Source organism: Denticeps clupeoides, chromosome 3 (assembly GCF_900700375.1).
Source record: "Denticeps clupeoides chromosome 3, fDenClu1.1, whole genome shotgun sequence".
Classification (NCBI taxonomy): domain Eukaryota; kingdom Metazoa; phylum Chordata; class Actinopteri; order Clupeiformes; family Denticipitidae; genus Denticeps; species Denticeps clupeoides.
The window spans coordinates 6,948,608-6,969,142 of record NC_041709.1 but is presented as its reverse complement, the minus strand read 5'-3'; the positions used below and the strand labels follow the sequence as shown (position 1 = coordinate 6,969,142).

Here is a 20,535-nt window from a genome sequence, read left to right as displayed (position 1 = left end):
ATCTTTGTCCATGGCTCTGCAGGGAGCCGTCGCTATTAATTTGTCAGTGCTTCCAGGTTTTCAGCTTATTATGACTGGTCTTGGGGAAAGGAGTCCACAGTTTCTACGGAATAAAGTTCGAAACGGTTGTATTTTCTTCGGTTTTAAAAGTGACACTCTTTGGGTTGCGCGTCATTGTGTAAGCATTGCTTTGCTTGGCTGGCATCCTCTTTATTTGTCTCAAATGGCCTCATGGAATAATATTTTCTGTTCTCTAAAAACTATCTGGCTCCTGTGAAAATGGTCACATTAATAATGTGAGTGTGGGTTTGTGCTCCTCATCCCTGGATTCTTATCTCATCAGATAAGCTCTGGGCATTTGTTGTGTAGCTGCCCTTTGCTGTTGCGGCTGGAGCTCATGCTTCACCAGCACCCGTGCATTCCCTCAGCCCTGAGGGAGTCTGAAATGAGCGGGTTCCTCATGGTCCATCTGAAAGGGAGCGAGTACTCCCTCTCCACCCTCCTGGCCCCGAGTCCGTGGAGAATCACAGTGGAATTTCGAAAGAATGCAGGATGGATCTGAGCCAGTGCTCATCTGCTGCATGGGAATGGTGTCTGTGATGTCTCGCTGTTTTTAATACTGTTGTCACTTGCAGACACTTCAAGAGACAGGATTGGGGCTGTGGGAACAGCTTGTCCCAAAAAATGGATTTAGGGAAAAAAAACAAAAAAAACCCTGAGTAGAAATAGGAAACGTCTGTGAAGGTATTAGGCCACTAAATGTCATTATACTTAATTCTGCTTTATGGGTAAATTACTTAAGTGCTGCCTGTTTTCCACAAATCACAGAGAAACCTTTCACCGTGCTCCTTTTTCTTTTCTTTTTTTAAGAATCATAGACCAGGACTGGCCCGTTGTAATAAATAGCTGGAATTACTTTGATCTGATTTTACTTTGTTAATCATAGACAACTGTGTAAGATTTAGTTTGTTCATCACACTGTAGGGTGACATGGCCAAGGCCATTTCACACACTATTCAAGTCCCCTTCTGAGAGCAATGACACCTCCACAGTTCGTCTGTATTTGATGACTGGAGCCCTTTTCTCTAGTTCTGTTTACCTGATAGCTGGGCGCTGTGTGTGGACCCATTTCGCTGTGTGCCGACGGAGATTAGCGTGGTGGGATTTGCCCAGTAGATTACGCTCCAGCAGATGTTCCGCCAGTTAAGCCATCAAGGCGGCTTCAGATTCCAGCCGGCATTAAATGTGTTGGAATATGCCGGTGAGCTCGTGCTGGAGTGATGGAAATTGCTGCGTAATGCTGTGGCCGTGACCGTACCTTGCAATGCACTTTGACCGACATGCTATTTACATGTACAGTTTTATTGTGATATTGACATCAACAAGAAAAGACTATGTACGTGTTAAAAGGTTTTGGCCTGTCCTTGTTTTTGACTGGCCTATTTGTTCCAAGAAGATAAGAGGCACAGACCGAAGACGCCATCCGTGTGTTTGGTAAATAATGTACTTGTACTGCTCACCCCACGCTCTTCCGTTGACTTTTGGAGTCGTCTGTATGGTGCAGTGTGGTACACTGGCCAGCAGAGATAAACAATATTAATAACTGAATTGTCACGGCATGATGCTGACCTGAACTGATTAGGGTTTCATTCTCCCTGATAGGCCCCTCCACACACAGGACGTGACATTGGCTGTAGGCAGAGATAGGACGTGGGTCCAAGCTTGAGCGATGTCAACATCAGTCCTTCGAGCATGGTGTTTCCGAACAAATGAATGCTCTCTTTGTACCGCCTTGGTTTAGTGTAGTGAGATGTAGAGTGCTATTCACTACTAGTCACCAAAACGAGTGTGAAAAATAAGCTTGTATAATTAAATCATTTGGCAATTTGTGGTTTAAAGTTTTGTCACCATTGGTTGGCAGCCCTGTTGTTATAAGTCATGCCCTACAGATTATAGTGTTGTGTTGTGGTAGTAGCCTAGTGGGTAACACACTCGCCTATGAACCAGAAGACCCGGGTTCGAATCCCACCTACTACCATTGTGTCCCTGAGCAAGACACTTAACCCTAAATTGCTCCAGGGGGACTGTCCCTGTAACTACTGATTGTAAGTCGCTCTGGATAAGGGCGTCTGATAAATGCTGTAAATGTAAATGTAAATGTTGTGAGCTAAATGTGTTTTTCCCCACCAGCATGTTATGCCAGATCATTAGTTTCATTAAACCTTCGTAAAAGTTCCGGTCACTCAAGGAGACTTGTTTTATTACACAGCCATGCTAATGAATATAGATTTTTATTCATCTTTTAAAACATATAATCTACTAATATCTTCAAAGTGCCTTTTCCTCCTTTAACATAAGTATTTTTTCTGGCTTGAGACAGTGTTCATACATTTCCATCCCTTTCCAGAAATGAGCAATAAGCTGCCAGTTTCCCAGCCATACGGTGAGTGCAGCTCGTGAAGCACGTTGAAAGTGGAAGAGCACTTGTTTCTGCAGAGGCTTGAGGTTTTCAAACTGCGATTGTCGGGCTGCCTGGAGAGGTCTGTGCTATTATGAAGTTTTTTGGCAGAAGGCTCTTGTCCGCTGAGGGAGTGGCAGCTGTTGTCAGGATTCTTCCCAGGCAACAGAGGAAACATTTTTTTTTTCTCTTCTGCAAAACTGAATCATATGCAGGCATGTACATGGTCCACTTCTGCCAAAGGCGACAAGAAATAGTTTAATCTTTATGGGAATGGGATTGCATGTGCCTTCACAGAAGTTCAGATTTACATTAAAAACTGCCAATGCAGTAATTTTTAGTTTGGCAGTCTGATATACTGTTTTGATAGTGTTTTTTTTTTTTAATAGATTTTATAGATTTTTTTAAGTTGCTCTGTTAAACCGGAAAGGTAGGTTTGGGCTGTACTGCTCAACACTGACACTTATATACTAGTCACCTTATCAGCTGAGTCTTTACTTGTGTATATTTTGACCATATTGGTTACGCTGCCATATTCTAGAGGCAGGGTTTGTATGTGTGTGGTATGGGTGGCTGACATTGCATTTACAGCAATCCAAATTGGCAGCATTTACAGCATTTATCAGACTCCCTTATCCCCAGCAACTTACAACCACTGGAGACACTCAGGGTTAAGTGTCTTACTCAGGGACACAATGGTAGTAAGTGGTTCATGTGCAAGTGTGTTAACCACAATGCTATTACCAGGTTGATGGTTTTGTATTTGTGCATTCTTTCTGTCCCTGTGCGAAACAGTTGGATTTCTGCAGAATTACAGCTATCCCCATTCCTGTACAGTTTTCTACTGTGAATCCCACCCAGACATAAAAAGTATCACACAGGAACTGAAGGGTAATTTTTACTCTGAACCATATTACAAAATTACATTTAAACCTACATTTACATTTACAACATTTATCAGACGCCCTTATCCAGAGCAACTTACAACCAGTAGTTACAGGGACAGTCCTCCTGGAGCAATTTAGGGTTAAGTGTCTTGCTCAGGGACACAATGGTAGTAAGTGGGATTTGAACCTGGGTCTTCTGGTTCATAGTCGAGAATATTGAGTATTGCTGAATCAGCAGTATAGGAATATCATTGTTAAAATGGTGATATGTCATAGTTGAATTGCAGTGCCTTATTATGCAGAAGCTAAAGCCTTTACCCCTTTTGAGTGTGATTTCCTGTATCAGGTTAAAGTAAAAATGGACAATTGCAACTTCCATGGACATAAATTAGTTTTTGTGTCAGGAAGCAACAGTGTCACTTCCACACGTTAGACCCCGAGTGCTTGTGTCTGACCAAGGCTCGTGTGTCATCTCACCCCCTGGGCTTTGCCGGGCGTGTTGACCGGGGTTCTTCTTACCTAATTGGCTGCTTCCATGCTGTGGACATCCCTTTTGGCTGCGGTGGTCTCTCCTTGGCGCCGGATTGGATACAGTTACAGCGCGTGTGACTAAGTGAGACAGTTCTCCTGTTTCATGGATATATTTTAATATCACTAGTAACACAAGCGCTCTGAAATAAAAACACACCCATATCAGTCTGCAGGGTGCCGGTTTTGGATAATATTCTCAGTTTGTGCACTGTGGGTTATACTATATACATGATGTATGCTTATGAGTAGAACTTGATGCTGGTTGAATTGATCGCCAGTGTGGGAAGTGATTTGTTCAATGTATGGCTGAGAGAGTTGGTCTAAATATCGTATTTAGTATTTTTATATTGTTCTTTCATTAACAATTAGTGGTGGGTTTCAGCTACACCTCATAAACAAGTCCAAAAATAATAGAATTGCCATGTCAACACTATATTTGCCATTTATTACACTTAAGTTATTTGTTGTTTTTTTTTTTTTTTTTTTTTTTTTTTTTTTTTTCTTTCTACTTGTCCCAGTCGATATTTTTTATTTATTTTTTTGCTCTTGTTGTCTCTCTTCCTTAATTCTTGGTAGAGAAAAACTCTCCCTTCCTTCCCTGCAAACTCCTAATTGCACAGGATGCAGAGCTCCGAGTTGTAGCTGAGCCAGCTGCAGCGCTCTGAGCCCCGTACGCCTCCAGATAGCTAAAATTCCCTTTTATGGCATTGAATGGCTTTTGAGGCAGGAAATGACATCATGGTGTGTCATGAGCGGGAGCTGCTACTACTGCAGAGCATTCCAAGCAGTGTGAGTTGGAGTTTCTGCTGCTGCTGATGCTGCTTCTTCTGGGAAGTCAATCCTCATAGTTGTAACACCTAGACATGAATAAATATAGCATTGAACAGAACAAGGCTGGGGCTGTGAATGAGATGTTATTTCATACTTATTTAATACTGAACTAAAATAATTTTCAGGGTCCATTCACTGGGTGATGGGTTGACTGATGGCAGCAACAAAAAAAAAAGACTTCCCCTATTCGTCCCAGATGGTGTGAGAGTGCGATCTGGTGTCACGGGCGGCGGTGAGAAGGACCGATTACATGCACCAGCGCTGCATGCAGCCCTGTCTGGAGCCAGTGACATCAGCGCAGACGGCCACTCCCTCCTGGAAGCCTACAGAGCCAGATGCAGGCTCCTTCATTTGCTCTGAGTAACGTCAGAGCTTTTAGCATGACTGTGTGTTCTTGAAAATATGCAGCAGTCTACTGTCCAGTTTGTGATAGGGAGGCAACAATATGGCTCAGATCCGATACCGAATCAAATCTTGGTGTTGGCTGATCCTGAGTAACGACTGAGATTACTTGTTACATGTAAAGTGAAGTGATTGTCATTGTGAGACACTGCAGCGCAGCACATGGTGACACAACGAAATGTGTCCTCTGGTTTTAACCCATCACCCTTGGTGAGCAGCGGGCAGCCATGACAGTGTCAGTGGCTCCTTGGCAGATCGGGATTCGAACCGGCAATCTTCTGAATACTGGGGTCTCTTCCTTAAACACTAGGCCATCACTGCTCCATCACTGCCCCAGTGAGAAGGACCGATTACATGCAGGCAGTGGGACAGCCCCTGTATAGAGCCAGTGACATCAGCGCAGGGCTTTCCTCATGTTCTTTCTGGTGGTGTTTTATTAAGGTGGTTGTGCTATACATTGTAACGCTGCTGCCACCCCTTGAAACATTGGCGCTGCAGATATCTGCAGATATAAGTGTGAAATTACTCCATACTGATGTTGTGTTGTTGGTGCCCTTCATGCTATGTTAGCACACTGTGTATGTATAAGGAAGATGATACCGATACTTGTATTGAATTGGTACATAACTAGTTTTGTGATCTTAATATATATTAGAGATTATTCAGATTGTGTGCTCTAGGGAATTTGTCGCCCAATTTGCACAATTGTACCTTTTTGTAATTGCTCAGGGCCTTCACGCCCTGAAATATTGTTCCTACAAGGTTTAGAGGTCAATTTCAAATTGTGGTGGGGTTTTTTTTTCTGTCCCTCTCTCTCATTTGGTTTTTAAGGGATGTCCTCATTCGGTTCTGGTGGTCACATACTTCCTCCATGACCCGCCAAATGCCAGAATTCTGTCATCAACATGATGCTGTAGATCTCTGCCTTATGTCTGTTGGGACTTTGATCATCAACCTTCAGAGTAATTCTGCAGAAAGGCCGTAAGACACACTTTGGTTTGTCTGATGTAGACCTGGTGTCATGACGAGAGTGAACAGGTCTATTTATTGAATATTTGTGTCGCTGTTTGTAACTGTTAATTAAATTTAATCACTTTACTTAGATTTTGGGGGATTTTAATGTACTCTTGATCACTCTCTCCACAGCCACGTGAGAAGACCTCTGACTGCCACTTTTCCCTGGGAGGAAAACTCCCTTAACCAGACGTTTCGATCAGGTACTGGAGTTTATCTCATTCTTGAACGAGTTTGTCTGTTGTTTTTGTGGACATTTTTACAGACTGATAGATGTGAGATTGTGAGATATTTTATGGCAATCTGACATCCAGAATTCCAGCTTTTATTCTTTTCTTTGTAAGACTGTTAACCAGGTACTAGTGATGCCTGCACTTAACATCCTGAATAAATTCTGTAAATTCGGTGTTTTAAACTTTTTTTTTTTTTGTGAGTGACTGAATGAATTTACTCGTGGATTAGCAGACCATTCTCGCAGTATCTGAACCTTCTGACCTTTTTGGTTCCAATATCAGAAGCTAATTTTCTGTTAACAAGCCACCATCCAGTGACCAATCTAGTCTGTGAATGCATGCTGCGAGGAATGTTTTTTTTCCTCTTTTTTTCCTCTTCTTGTTTGTAGTTAATGGAGCAGATTTTTGGCACTGTGTGTTAAACATCTAGCCTTAGCCTAGACAACAGGGAACACTAGTGATTCCTTTCCTAATGCGTTATTTGTGAAACCTCTAAACACATCTGTATCTAGTCTAGCTTTCATGTTTTGGACTAATTACTCTGTCCTTAAGAGAGGAAAACTCGTCCAACTAAACGTTGTCAAATTGAAGGTGCAATTTTGAAAGCGTTGTAGAGGGTTGCTTTCATTTTTATAATCTTCATCACTGTATGTTATTTAGAATATAGAAGAATAGAAAATATATAATGGTTACATGTTTTTTGTGCTAATAATCCTCAGCCAGTCATGAGTTTTTCATGACTTGCTTTGTGTGTACAGAGGGGATCCAGCTATAGGTTTCTACAGGTTGTAAATAATTTCTAAACCCCTGTAGGCAGTGTGGTGTTGAAATGGAGCCCTGCACTGACCAGCTTGGTGTGCTACCACTGTGTAATTTGCCAAGTGTGACAAATGGTATTTTCTTTAATTGCAGATTTTAAATACATTTGCATTTCCAATACATGTGGGGAATATGTGTTGAGTGCGGTTTCTCAGTGAAAATCAGGAAGGGTTCTACATAAACAGCACTGTATTGCACACTATAGAAGTTTTTCTTCCTGTCAGGATGGATTATTTGAGTAGGTCTTAGGCCACTGACCTAAGAATTGGAGCCTTTCCGGGACCACATCGGGCTAAAGAGTCATCTATTTATAAAGTGCCACTGGCCTCATCCTTTGACCTCTTCCAAACTCGCAATTCTTTAAACAGGGAGGAACATCTTGTATCAGTAGCGGAAGTTGTTTTCCAGTGTTCTTTCTCTTGTAAGTTGCTTTGGATAAAAGCGTCTGCTAAGTTAAGTGAAGTAAAGTTCTTAGAGAATAAACTAATACCTTGTTTATGCAGAATACATTACATCAGTGTATGAAATATGACTTCAGTCACTCTTTTGATCTTGAATGTTTCAATGTCTCGTTCAATACATGCAATGCAAACAAGGATAAACCAGAAAACAGTAATGAAGTCATATTGTTAGTTATGATTAAGTACATGCCAATGGGCAGCAGTGCAATGCAAAGTGATTATCAGTACTTGAACAGTTTGTGCATATAGTAATACATAAAGCATGAATGTGTGCTCTCTCCTTCTGTCTCTCTCTGTCTAATGTCCTCCATCGGACGGAAACTGGGAGCACACAGATATGGAGAAGTGCATTAAAGTGTCACCCCGGTAGTAAGTTATGAGCTGACCCGCTGCATGCACGCTGCTAACCTTGCAGTTGCTCGCACAGCACCATTAGGCAGCCTGTCAATGATAGCTGCGTACAGAAAGTCCATTATACTGATGCAGCGTAAATCCTAAAATCAGCCAAAATCACGCAGAGCTGTCCCTGATAATCTTTCAGCTCAGGGACTTTCTATATTTTAATGAAGCACTCCTTCAGTTGACCCCTTGTTTCCCTCTGTGGCTTATCTCCTAAATATAGTTTCTATATTTAGCATTTTTTAACACCAGTCCAGATTCTAAATTCTTTGTTGGATTGTTGGACTGTTGGATTGTCATTTTCATGAAGGCTTATCTTATCTTGTAATATAATTACTGTTGAGTCCTTCAAATATCCCTCTGAAGTTCAGAAATTGGTCTTCATGTTGATGATGGATGTTTGGTGTCACAGCCTCTGTGTTGAACTCATTAGATGAACACTGGCACTTTGTGACAGTTCAGTATCAAAGGGCTGAAATGCTAAATCTTCTCTACTTTCTTTGGTGGCCTCAGACTGGGTGGACCATCTCACCTCACATGAATTAAAATGAAGCTCGTCTGTGCTATAATACGTTCACTGTACCCTGGCAGTTGGAAGTAAGGTCATATGTGGCAACATCCATATTATTTACCTGCTCATTAATTTATTTTATTTTATTTTTGGCCCCTGTATCCTGGGGGCTCCCCATTGTGGTTTGATGGACGCGCCCTCTATGGCTCCATTGTATTCAGTGGGATTTTATGCATTCCGAGATCTTCAGAAATGTGGATTTTAGGACAAGTGAGAACAGGAACTGAACTTCAGACAGCTTGTGGCAAGATGCTTTGAAAAGCAAGTCTGGGCCTGTGTAGACTCAAGCTGACTGAATGTTGTCAGTTCACTAATACCAGCATTTCTGCATTGAGCACACTCAGCACTTTTTTTTTTTTTTTTTTTGGTGGTTTCTATAATGTATATGAAGGATTTTTAAGCATCATTGTCTCTACCAGGATGGGCTGTAAAGTTTTTCCACCCATAAGTGTACCTTGTTTTTGATGTGACTATTCTGGCAAGAAGCAACCTCTTAAACACCGCAGCTGAGCAGGGCATGTCATAAGTCTGCACTTAAAGCATCCCCTAAATATAGTGTGGCAGTCAGGGGACTGGAATGCTGTTGCTGTCACCGTCCCCCTTCAACCCGACACTGGCTATGCCCAGTGAAGTCACACAGAGCACAGGTTAACACAAGAGTCAAACTCTGGAGTTGTGTGCTCTGTAGAACACCTACCCAGGATCCTTCCTTTAGTGACAAAGTGGCAACAGACAGCCTGTCCCTTTTCGTTAATGCTCATTTTAAATCGACTGTAATCCTGCTATGTCCTGTTATGGATTTAATGCATTCTGGTTAACCTCAGCTTTTAAGTGTCAAAATAACATGATTAAGCCAAACAGGGGCATAGCTGAACATGTTGTGGTGTCCCGCTGCTGGGGAAAATAAGGGAGATTTCAGGCCTAGATTTTTATAGTCGCTGTGAAATCTTTGTGGCCAGACTTTGTAATGTAATTTTTTTTTTTTTTTCCCTCACCTTTTGAGCAATCTGTTTTTCTTTACGTTGTAGAGTGCTTTGCCTTTAGAATGTGGAATGAAAATATGGAACAGTAATTTCCAAACATATTTAAATGTAATATAATAAAAATGCTACAAATAATAGTGTTGACAGTTTAAAGTATTCAGACTAAAATGAATCATGGTTCTTCATAAACAATAATAAATAGAAGTAAAATTAGTTTTTGTGGATATAAATATTGTAAAAGGGTCCTTTATCGAGCATATCAGTCAGAGTGAAGTTTGGACTAGACTCCGAAGCTCAGAGAACTTGTTTATTTCTCGTCCTCAGACCCATCCTTGATTGCGGTGTTTGTTTCTTTGCCAGCATTCTTTCACTTTAGTGGAGCCACATCCTGCCCTGGAGCTGTCCAGTCAGGGGGCCTGGCTCTGTGCTGAGACAAAACGTCACAAGGGACAAATAACCTTGTTAACATTTATTTGTGCCTGAATGAGGAAGTTTTTTACAAATTCATATATAATTCAGATATAAGAGCACTTGTGCTGCTACCTATCTCAGCTGCCTCTCCTGAACGTTGGATGGTACTGCTTGAAACACTGATTTCATCTCATTAGTTGCTGGTGCCAAGCAACTGAAGTGCAATCACCCTGGAAGTTCGTCTGGAATGTTTCTGAACGGACCTTGTAGCCTTATTTGCTGATTGTTATCCAGCTCTATTTTTACAAATCTGGTGTCAGATTTCATAAAATGAAAATAGATTTCAATGTGTTTGAAATAAGAATGTTCAAATGTATTATTACTTTTTTGTGACTTACTTTTTGTTTTGGCCTATGCAAAAGCTGCCTTAGCATTGTCCCAGCAAACAAAGCAACATGCTCTGTACTTTACTTCCATGATGCTTATTTCGTGTCTGCTTATCATTTTTCCCATAATAGTCATTTTTCAGCTATTTGCTGTTTCCCTTTGTAAAACCCCCTGAGCTAAGGGGAACTAGGTCTATTTTTTACCAAAGTGCTGCCATTATGAAATTGTACCAGAGAGGAAGTTCAAATATTTACTTTAAACATGTTAAAAGCAGTTCATTGACTTGTCATTAATATGCATGTCTGTTTGTGTCTCTCACAGAGGCACACAGAGAGTGGCAGCCATGGTGGCCCTGTCACTGAAAATTGGCGTGGGGAACGTGGTGAAGACCATGCAGTTCGAGCCCTCCACCATGGTGTATGATGCCTGTCGCATCATCCGAGAGAGAGTCCCTGAAGCACAGCTCGGCCAGCGTGAGTCTCTCTCTCTCTCTCTCTCTCTCTCCCTCTCCCTCCCTCCCCCTCCCGAACCTTATTAAAAGCAGGATGCCAAAATATGAAGAGTGACTGTTTCAAATGACCATTTTTAACATTTTGAATCATAACTTCATTTGTGTCATATTATCAGCTTTTTGCCAATAGTCATCCATGAGAAGTATAATAACCAACAGATCTCAACCAACAGAACTAACAGATCTCAAAGGCTAACAGCATCTGGTTAAATGGGGAAGAGACACAAATGGAGGCTGTAGGCGAGTTCTCTTTTGGAGGTCTATCATGAGTTCCTGTAATTCAAAAACAACACTTTCAGCTGTTTCAACATCAGCCATTAGCCACAACACTGTGTTATGCTCAAATTCTGAGCATGTTAAGTAAACCCAGTGAAGAGGAGAGAAAGAAACACATTTGTGTAGCATGCCACTTCCTGACCACATCATTCCACTGAGCCATGAGCTGCTGTGAACTCTGTTTACCCAACTGGATGTTGTTGTCCTTTCCATCTGACTATTGTTCATGAGTGCCTCTGTGTACTATTTAGGTTTTGAGATTCTTTTGCGTTCCCATGTAATAAGGGTCACTGTGAATTGTCACCGTGAAGCTGATCCCTTTCGTGGGACTCAATGACTCATGGACTCATAATCCTCCTGTCTATGAGCCGCAATTCTTCATGTCTACCCACCCTGACCTCGTCCCACTTCATATTGGGTTATCATTTCTGATGTGAATGCTGTGTTTTGCTTTTAATTAACAAAATGAGCAGGTTCTTGTTTTTATAGTAACTCCCATTCTCTCTAGACATAAAAGGTTTGAATTTAATGTTTCCTCCTTAAGAAAGCATCTTTGAGGTGTTTGCCTGGTTTTTGACATTAGTTTCCTGCCAGAGACTGAGCTCTTATCATGAAGGCGTGCCTGTGCACGGTCCGTGTTGCACACTGCCGCCATGGCTCTGTTCTTGTTCTAACCTGTGAGCAATTTTCTACTGTTTTGCGCAAGAGCCCCCACTGGCCAAAAGCAACAGCTGATGTGGAATGTTCAGCATCTTAAATAGCAGTCACAGTCTGAAGGCCCTGAAGGACTGAATTAGAGAAGTGCTGATGCCCCGCTGAGGGAAATTATGCAGCTGTGGTTTAAATGAAAGTGCATGCTTTATAATAATATATATATATGATCTATCAGCCAAGTTGTATTCTGTCATATAGTATTTTAACCAAAATTACGAAGGCAGTATGCTCACAGTCAAGAAAAAAAACAAATCATATATTCAATCATGTTAAGTAATATATATATTATTACTTAATGCATGCATTTGTAAGAGTGTGTGTGCGTATAGATCTTTAGTCTCAATGATGAGAGAGAGAGAGATATTTAGAACTCTGACCCGTTTATTTAATGTATCTGTGGTCATCTTCTCTTCAGCTGAATGGTTATTTCCTGTACAGGATTTCACACATTGCAGACTGGCATCTGTGAAACTTCTCTCTCTGGTTTCTTTTCCCAGCCAATGACTATGGCCTGTTTCTGTCTGACGAAGACCCCAAGAAAGGCATCTGGTTGGAGGCAGCAAAGGCGCTGGACTACTACATGCTACGAAACGGGGTGGGTGAAACTGTGATACACTTTTAGTCTATGAAGCTTAATCCATGAATGGGAAACTGACCCCTTAAGTCTAACATGAATTTGGAAGGGAGCATGTCAATAATGTGCCAACGCTGGATGTATTTGGTGTTTAGATATCATTTATTTATTTTGTTGTGAGACTGAAATGGCCCTTTTGTGTAACTGTGCTTTTTCATTTTCGAGTACACTATAGCTCTAATGTCACATATTAATAGAGGAGTTTGCCAGTGAACTTTACCCAGGGATACATTCACAACTGAAGTCATGATTCATATGTTATCCTAACTCTATGGCAGGACACCCTTGATTACAAAAAGAAACAGAGGCCCCTGAAAATCCGCATGTTAGATGGGACTGTGAAAACGGTCATGGTGGATGACTCCAAAATAGTCAGCGACATGCTTATGACCATCTGTGCTAGGATAGGTGAGTTGTCAACTTAGCATTAGCACTGCCCACTAAGCATCTATTGCACTGTGTGTTTAGTGCACATTCAGTAACTGTACCTGTTTGACAGGCATTACAAATCATGACGAGTACTCTCTGGTCCGAGACATAACGGAGGAGAAGAAGGAGGAGACCACAGGGACACTAAAGAGGGACAAAACACTCTTGAGGGACGACAAAAAGATGGAGAAACTCAAACAGAAGCTCCACACAGATGATGAACGCAAGTTATTGTTGCATTTCCATTGAAACCAGCTTAGGGCAGGATAACACACTCGATCCATACTCTCAAGTGAAAGCCATGCCTGTGTTACCCTAGACTTATGTAGACTTAATTGGTGTGGTTTAAATGCCGCATCATTCAGTGGCACCTTGGCGGTTGGTGGATTCAGGTTAGGCCTTATCAGGGCTCTTAGTTTTGTGAACTCAAAATTCTATAGAAATCGAACAAGAATTGCTGGTGTCTTCCTCTTGTAAGTCGCTTTGGATAAAAGCGTCTGCTAAATAAAGTAAAGTAAAGATTCGATCTGCCACTGCCCCACCATGACACATTCTGCTTATTATGTGTCATGCTAGAACAGTATAATACTAATAGGCAGAAATAATATGCCAAGTTGTGTTAAGTACATATCAATGACATATACACACACACACACACACACACACAAAAAAAAGTATATATATATTTTTTTTGTGTCCTCTTTTTGTAGTAAACTGGCTGGACCATGGGCGGACACTGCGTGAGCAGGGCGTTGAGGAGACTGAGATGCTGCTGCTCAGGAGGAAGTTCTTTTACTCAGACCAGAACGTGGACTCCAGAGACCCAGTGCAGCTCAATCTGCTCTACGTTCAGGTAATGCAGCATCCCTGTGTTCTGCTTCTTTATATGCAAACATTTTGGATTCCTTTCATGTAAACACTTTTATCAAAATATATTATGATAATCTTCAATGCCAATAGCATGCACTTTATAATGTGTTCTCATTGAAACAGTGGTAAAAAAAACCCCCTGTAAATATATTTGCTGTGCCATCTGTTCAGTATTGTTGAGGGATTCTGATTCTGTTGCAGGATTGTAAGTCGCTGTTGAGAAGAGTGTCTGCCAAATGCCGTAAATGTGAAATAGTAAATTCAGCCTTGGATGCAACCACTGTCCACCGAGTCAGACATGGTTCTGTCAGTCATGAATATTTGGCCAGATTACACTAGCTATTCAAAAACCAATACCGATCTTTTTGAAAAGTTTGTGGCACATGCTGGAGTGAGGAATCATTGTGGCTGGAGCTGTTGTGCTGTGTGTAGGGGTATATGTAAATTGTTATGACTGGTTTAATTGAGTAAATACTATGTCTCGAGTCTAAATATTTTTCTTTCCTTTTTTTTTTTATTTTCTCTATGACTACAGCTATGTTGAGTCTATGGAATTGTGTCTTGCACGCCTGTGGGTGTATCACTGATCCTGAGTGCTAAATGATGTACATTGTCGAGACTATTATTTGTGGGAGGCTCATTTTTCCCTCCTGCAGTGGCAGCCTCGTTTGTAAGGCTGCGTTGTTCCGGCTGCGGTGGCTCCTCAGTTTTCTCTCTCCAGCACAAACACAGCTGGACACACACAGCCACACACGCCAACACAAGCAGAGCACCATCCGCTACCTAGCCATGTTTATTTCTCATCTGCTTGTGTTGCTGATACAGGCATTATAAAAGACTATGGGTGATTTAAAATTTTACAGTCTTTTGAAAGATTTCTTGGACTTTGTTAGACATTTTAGGTCCATTGACTTACTATAGGTTTTGTTTTCTCTCATGCCAAAAGTGCTTGAAAGGAAAAACCATGAACTGAGCAGGCTGTGTTGTGAATTCTCTGTAGGCCCGTGATGACATCCTGAACGGTTCCCACCCTGTCTCTTTCGACAAGGCCTGCGAGTTCGCTGGCTACCAGTGTCAGATCCAGTTTGGTGACCACAATGAGTCCAAGCACAAGCCTGGATTTTTGGAGTGAGCATTTGATCAAACAATGCACACACTGTGTTTTTTTTTGTTTTGTTTTTTTTTAATAAACAAAAATGTATTAATGCCTTTTTATTGGCAGTCGGTCAGTATGTTTAGTCTTTGCTTGTTTTCTTTTTCTTAGCCTGAAAGAATTCCTGCCGAAAGAGTACGTCAAGAACAAAGGCGAGAAAAAGATCTTTCAGGTGAGCGATTGTGCTGTGTGGTGTCTTTGTTTTTGCGGTGGGGTTGCCGTCAGGTCATCAGTGTTCACGCTGTTCACTCCTGGCTCCTCTGACTCGGTCTCCTGTGATCCAGAAAGGGATTGAGGCTCAAACCGAGAACATGTGACCCAAAGCACAGCCCAATTGGAAACAGTTGGTGTTGAATAGATAATTCACGCTGCGTGTTTTTACCCACTGCGTGAAGCTCTGTAAAGCTGCAATTGTGCAAAACTGCACTATGGAAGGACTGATTACACTGACTGCGAATTATCTGAAAGTTGTTCGAAAAAGTTTAACAATTGTGTAAAATGCATGAAAGAGCCACAATATACAGCTTACAATAATTTTTGAGGGATGATTGTGAGTACGCATGGCTTTAAATTACTTTCCAGTATGTTTTTGCTAATGATGCTGAATTTAATATTGCATAAACAGACATTTGTAATCCTTTAATACTCTATTAATCTGCACCATGCACAGTGCAATTCTGTTTTATCCAGTTCAATTACATGGAATAAACACCAGATTTCTAAAAAGTTTTATGGCTATTATTTTTTCAGGCACACAAAAACTGTCAAAACATGACTGAGATTGAGGCAAAAGTCAACTATGTCAAACTAGCCAGGTCTCTTAAAACCTATGGAGTGTCCTTCTTCTTGGTCAAGGTAAAGTAAAATATCTTTTTTTAAATCTCATGTGACACTTAGCCCTGATATTACCTGTCTAAATGCTAATAAGATAATTATTCTTACCTGCAGGAGAAAATGAAAGGCAAGAATAAGCTGGTCCCCCGTCTGCTGGGCATCACCAAAGAGAGTGTGATGAGAGTGGACGAGAAAACCAAGGAAGTGATGCAGGAGTGGAGTCTGACCAACATTAAGCGCTGGGCTGCCTCTCCCAAGAGCTTCACTCTGGTCAGTTGAGCTACCATATGCTGGCCTAGGCCCATATACGTATCTATATATTGTCATCAGTTCAGTGTTCCACGTGGAAATATATCATGGTGTAATTCAGCATGTATTTGCATTAATAAAATCCTGCACGCCGTGAACAAATAAACATCACAACGTATTCTTTACTGAGTATGCATATGTACATGCCTTGTAGTTGTTGGGCTAATTTCAAAGTGAAGTGATTGTCACATGTGATACACAGCAGCACAGCACACAGTGAAATTTGTCCTCTGCATTTAACCCATCACCCTGAGTGAGCAGTGGGCAGCCATGACCGGCGCCCGGGGAGCAGTGTGTGGGGACGGTGCTTTGCTCAGTGGCACCTCAGTGGCACCTTGGCGGATCGGGATTCGAACCGGCAACCTTCTGTTTACGGGGCCGCTTCCTTAACCGCTAGGCCACCACTGCCCCTGATTTGTCAGCTGATGGTACCAAGAACATTTCACAATGGTCTGAATAGAAGCTACAAAATCCTGCTTAATTTGATGCATGAGGATGCTTTTTTGTTGTTCTGGAACAGAAGAGTGTGTGTCTTCTGTGGTCTTGTGACAAAGATCAGATATTGGTCAGGGTTTATTATCAGAATAAAGGAAGAAGAATGCTCTGGTGTCTTACAATACAAACAAGCATCCACTCTTCTGCTCAATTGTAAATGTGTAATGTATATGTAAGACTTTGTTGTTTTTTTTAGTCTAGTGTTTTAGTGTGAATATTGTTGGAGGTCCGCACAGAAGTTAACATTTGTTTTAGTTCTGGGGAAGCACTCCAGCATTTCTAGGCGAATCACTTGGGATCTGAAAGCTGGCTTAATGTAATGTTAGGTAGTAATCATTTATAGGTGTGTGTTTCATATACATCTTAAGTCTCTCTCCCATTTACCCTTTAGCTTCAAATTTTGTGAATTTAGTAAAGTGAAGACAGACCCCTTTAAAATAGTTTCTAAAAGAGAATTAGGCGGGAGCTTGGATTTTCAATAGTGGGACATATATTAAAAAGGCCCTTTTGAATTGAGCCCAAATCTTAACAATGTTTTATGACAACGTTTGATATATATTTAGTAACATGATTAGGCAATGGGATTCTTACAGTAAAGAATACAAGGAAATGAGGCATGATAGGCTCTCTAGAACCAGCCAGGCAGATGACACATCACTAACGTAATCCTTCCAGTGTAACATAATTCTTAATAATAATATTGAAAGCTAGCCAAATAAACTCAATTTGATTTTTTTTCCTCATATATATACACTGCTCAGAAAAATAAAAGGAACACTTAAGCAACACAATGTAACTCCATGCTGTTGTGCAAATGGAATAGACAACAGGTGGAAATTATACAGGCAATTAGCAAGACATCCCTAATAAAGGCGTGGTTCTGCAGGTGGTGCTTTCACTGCCACAATTCAAAAGTCACAAAGCATTTGTGCATCAAAAGTCACAAAAGCATCCTCCTGCATCAAATTAAGCATGATTAGCATTTGACGGAGTCTACAACCCACACAAGTGGCACATCAATGCAAGCTGTGGCAAGAAGTTTTTTTGTGTCTGTCAGCGTAGTGTTCAGATCATGGAGTCGGTACTAAGAGACGGGTCAGAACATCAGAAGATGTGGAGGAGGCTGTAGGATCGCAACAACCCAGCAGCAGGGACGTTACCTCCGCCTTTGCGCAAGGAGGAGCAGGAGGAGCACTGCCAGAGCCAGCAAAATTACCTCCAGCAGGCCACAATTATGCATGTGTCTGCTCAAACGGTCAGAAACCGACTCCATGAGGGTGGTATGAGGGCCCAACACACTACTGGCACCCTGTTCAGACTGGTTCAGACTGAGCACATATGATAGATGTGACAGTCTGGAGATGCCTTGGAGAACGTTCTGCTGCCTGCAACATCCTCCAGCATGACCAGTTTGGCAGTTGGTCAGGAATGGTGTTAGATGGCATTTGTTTGGGGGCCGCACAGCCCTCCATATCCTCGCCAGAGGTAGCCTGACTACCATTAGGTACTGAGATGAGATCCTCAGACCCCTTGTGAGACCATATGCTGGTGCGGTGGTCCTGGGCTCCTAATGCAAGACTATTCTTGATCTCATGTGGCTGGAGTGTATCAGCAGTTCCTGCGAGATGGAGGCATTGATTCTATGGACTGGCCCGCCTGTTCCACAGACCTGAATTCAATTGCTAGTGGCCTTGTGGGACATCATATCTCGCTACATCCACCAATGCAATGTTGCATCAAAGACTGTTCAGGAGTTGGTGGATGCTTTAGTCCAGGTCTGGGAGGAGATCCCTCAGGAGACCATCCGCCACCTCATCAGGAACATGCATTGTAGGGAGGTTATAGAGGCACGTGGAGGCAACACACACTACTGAGCCTTATTTTGTTTTAAATACCTTAAATCAAAGTTGGATTAGCCTCTATTGTGTTTTTCCATTTCAATTTTGAGTGTGACTCCAAATCCAGACGTCCATGGGTTGATAATTTGATTTCCATCGATAATGTTTGTGTGATTTTGTTGTCAGCATATTCAAGTATCTAAAGAACAAAGTATTATAAGAGTATAATAAGAGTATTTCATTTATTTCATTCAGATCGAGGATTTCTTATTTTTGTTTTTGAGCAGTGTATATATTTCCTGTTTCCACTGGAATATGCCTGTGTACTGCTTTTGCAGGATTTTGGAGACTATCAGGATGGATATTATTCTGTACAGACGACTGAAGGAGAGCAGATTGCACAGTTGATTGCTGGCTACATCGACATCATTCTGAAAAAGGTAATCAGCCCAATAGTTATAGAAACATTCCTGTTGTTTTTAATTCTTCAAGCCTATATCAAGGTGGTGTTGAGCATGTGCCAAGCAATTATTGGATATAAATGTGCAAATTAAAATATGGTACATACTGTCGTAAATTAACTTGAATTATATTAATGTGTGCTAATTTTAGGGCAAGTTTGTTCAGCAACAGATGTTTTAACATTTAAAGACGTTGTCAAGTGGTTTTTCAGCATATACATGGGAATGTGTTGTTGGAGATTCTCTGTGGCTCAAGGAATTCCACAACAAACCTTGATGGCTGACCTGCTGCAGGGTTAACGGCTCAACCACAGAGTGCCTCTTTCAGGGCTGTTGTGAGAAGTAGCACTTTAAACCTCCCCCATTCTTCATTCCTACAGAAAAAGAGCAAAGACCACTTTGGGCTAGAAGGAGATGAAGAATCTACAATGCTGGAGGATTCTGTTTCACCCAAAAAGTGAGCACCTGATAACCAATTTAATAAATTATTTGTATTAGTATCGAGACTCTTACTGTGATTTGTGTCATGCTGCTATACCCTGTCTTCTGTGTATAACTTTGTGTGACCCTCTCAGGTCAACTGTGCTGCAGCAAAGATTCAATGAAGTTGGGAAGGTGGAGACAGGCTCTGTGGCTCTACCAGGAATCATGCGCTCAGGTGCCGGTGGGCCAGAGAGCTTCCAGATGGGCTCCATGCCTCAGGCCAAGCAGCAGATCACCAGTGGCCAGATGCACCGTGGCCATATGCCCCCACTGGTAATGTACAAACACCCATATATATATACATGCAAAACAAGCTGATTACTAGTAAATCTCTAAAAATGTAAAAAAATAAGGTAACACTCAAAAAATGCACACAGAAAACCTGCCCCGCCCTCCTGTGTATCCACCCACCCAGAGTTGACTGGGGCCTATGCTGAGTCTCTGAGACTGCTAATGCTTTATTTCTTTTCCTTCTCAGACTGCAGCTCAGCAGGCCCTCACTGGCACCATCAACTCCAGCATGCAGGCGGTGCAGGCAGCCCAGGCCTCTCTAGATGAATTTGATGCGCTGCCTCCCTTGGGGACTGATGCTGTGAGACTCTCCCCTGCTCATTTATGTTCTTTGTGCCACACTGACAAAGTGTTCATACATTTGATCTATACAGTGATCTGATCACAGATTGTTGCAACAGTTCCATTAGGACCTGGGTGTTATATTATATTAGAATTTAATTATATTGCCATGTTTTTATATTTATTTAAAAAAATTTAAATCCTGTGTTACCATGATTGATAATGGACTTGTCTCTCCATGTTTGTCAGGCCTCACAAGCCTGGCGCAAGAACAAAATGGATGAGTCCAAGCATGAAATCCACTCCCAGGTTGATGCAATCACTGCCGGAACTGCCTCCATGGTCAACCTCACTGCAGGTAAACTCATTTTATCTCTGATATCAATGACATTACACTTTTGTTCTGTAGATTGATTTGGGGGTCTAAGCTTAATTTGGCTTGGGTGATTCATAAAATGAGGCGAATATGAGCAATGTTGGTTGTTCAGGTAAACCTTAGCAAAGGGTTATCCAATTTACTCTCTCACATGCAGTAAACTAAAGATTATTAAAAAAAAAATCTGTTCTG

The 20,535-nt window shown here is 41.6% G+C and overlaps 1 protein-coding gene across 8 annotated transcripts in view; it reads left to right on the top strand.

Moving 5' to 3' along the window:
* The window catches only part of tln1 (talin 1), a 55,610-nt gene that overhangs the window by 6,632 nt on the left and 28,443 nt on the right, over window positions 1-20,535 (top strand). For all 8 annotated transcript variants that reach the window (XM_028971869.1, XM_028971867.1, XM_028971868.1 and 5 more), the window contains exons 2-16: window positions 6,256-6,326; window positions 10,709-10,860; window positions 12,386-12,483; window positions 12,801-12,930; window positions 13,022-13,174; window positions 13,662-13,804; window positions 14,822-14,949; window positions 15,086-15,146; window positions 15,725-15,829; window positions 15,923-16,078; window positions 18,789-18,890; window positions 19,292-19,368; window positions 19,487-19,667; window positions 19,873-19,986; window positions 20,217-20,325. In XM_028971869.1, coding sequence (XP_028827702.1) covers window positions 10,731-10,860; window positions 12,386-12,483; window positions 12,801-12,930; window positions 13,022-13,174; window positions 13,662-13,804; window positions 14,822-14,949; window positions 15,086-15,146; window positions 15,725-15,829; window positions 15,923-16,078; window positions 18,789-18,890; window positions 19,292-19,368; window positions 19,487-19,667; window positions 19,873-19,986; window positions 20,217-20,325 — 1,687 coding nt within the window. In that variant the 5' untranslated portion in view covers window positions 6,256-6,326; window positions 10,709-10,730. The remainder of the gene's footprint in view (window positions 1-6,255; window positions 6,327-10,708; window positions 10,861-12,385; window positions 12,484-12,800; window positions 12,931-13,021; window positions 13,175-13,661; window positions 13,805-14,821; window positions 14,950-15,085; window positions 15,147-15,724; window positions 15,830-15,922; window positions 16,079-18,788; window positions 18,891-19,291; window positions 19,369-19,486; window positions 19,668-19,872; window positions 19,987-20,216; window positions 20,326-20,535) is intronic.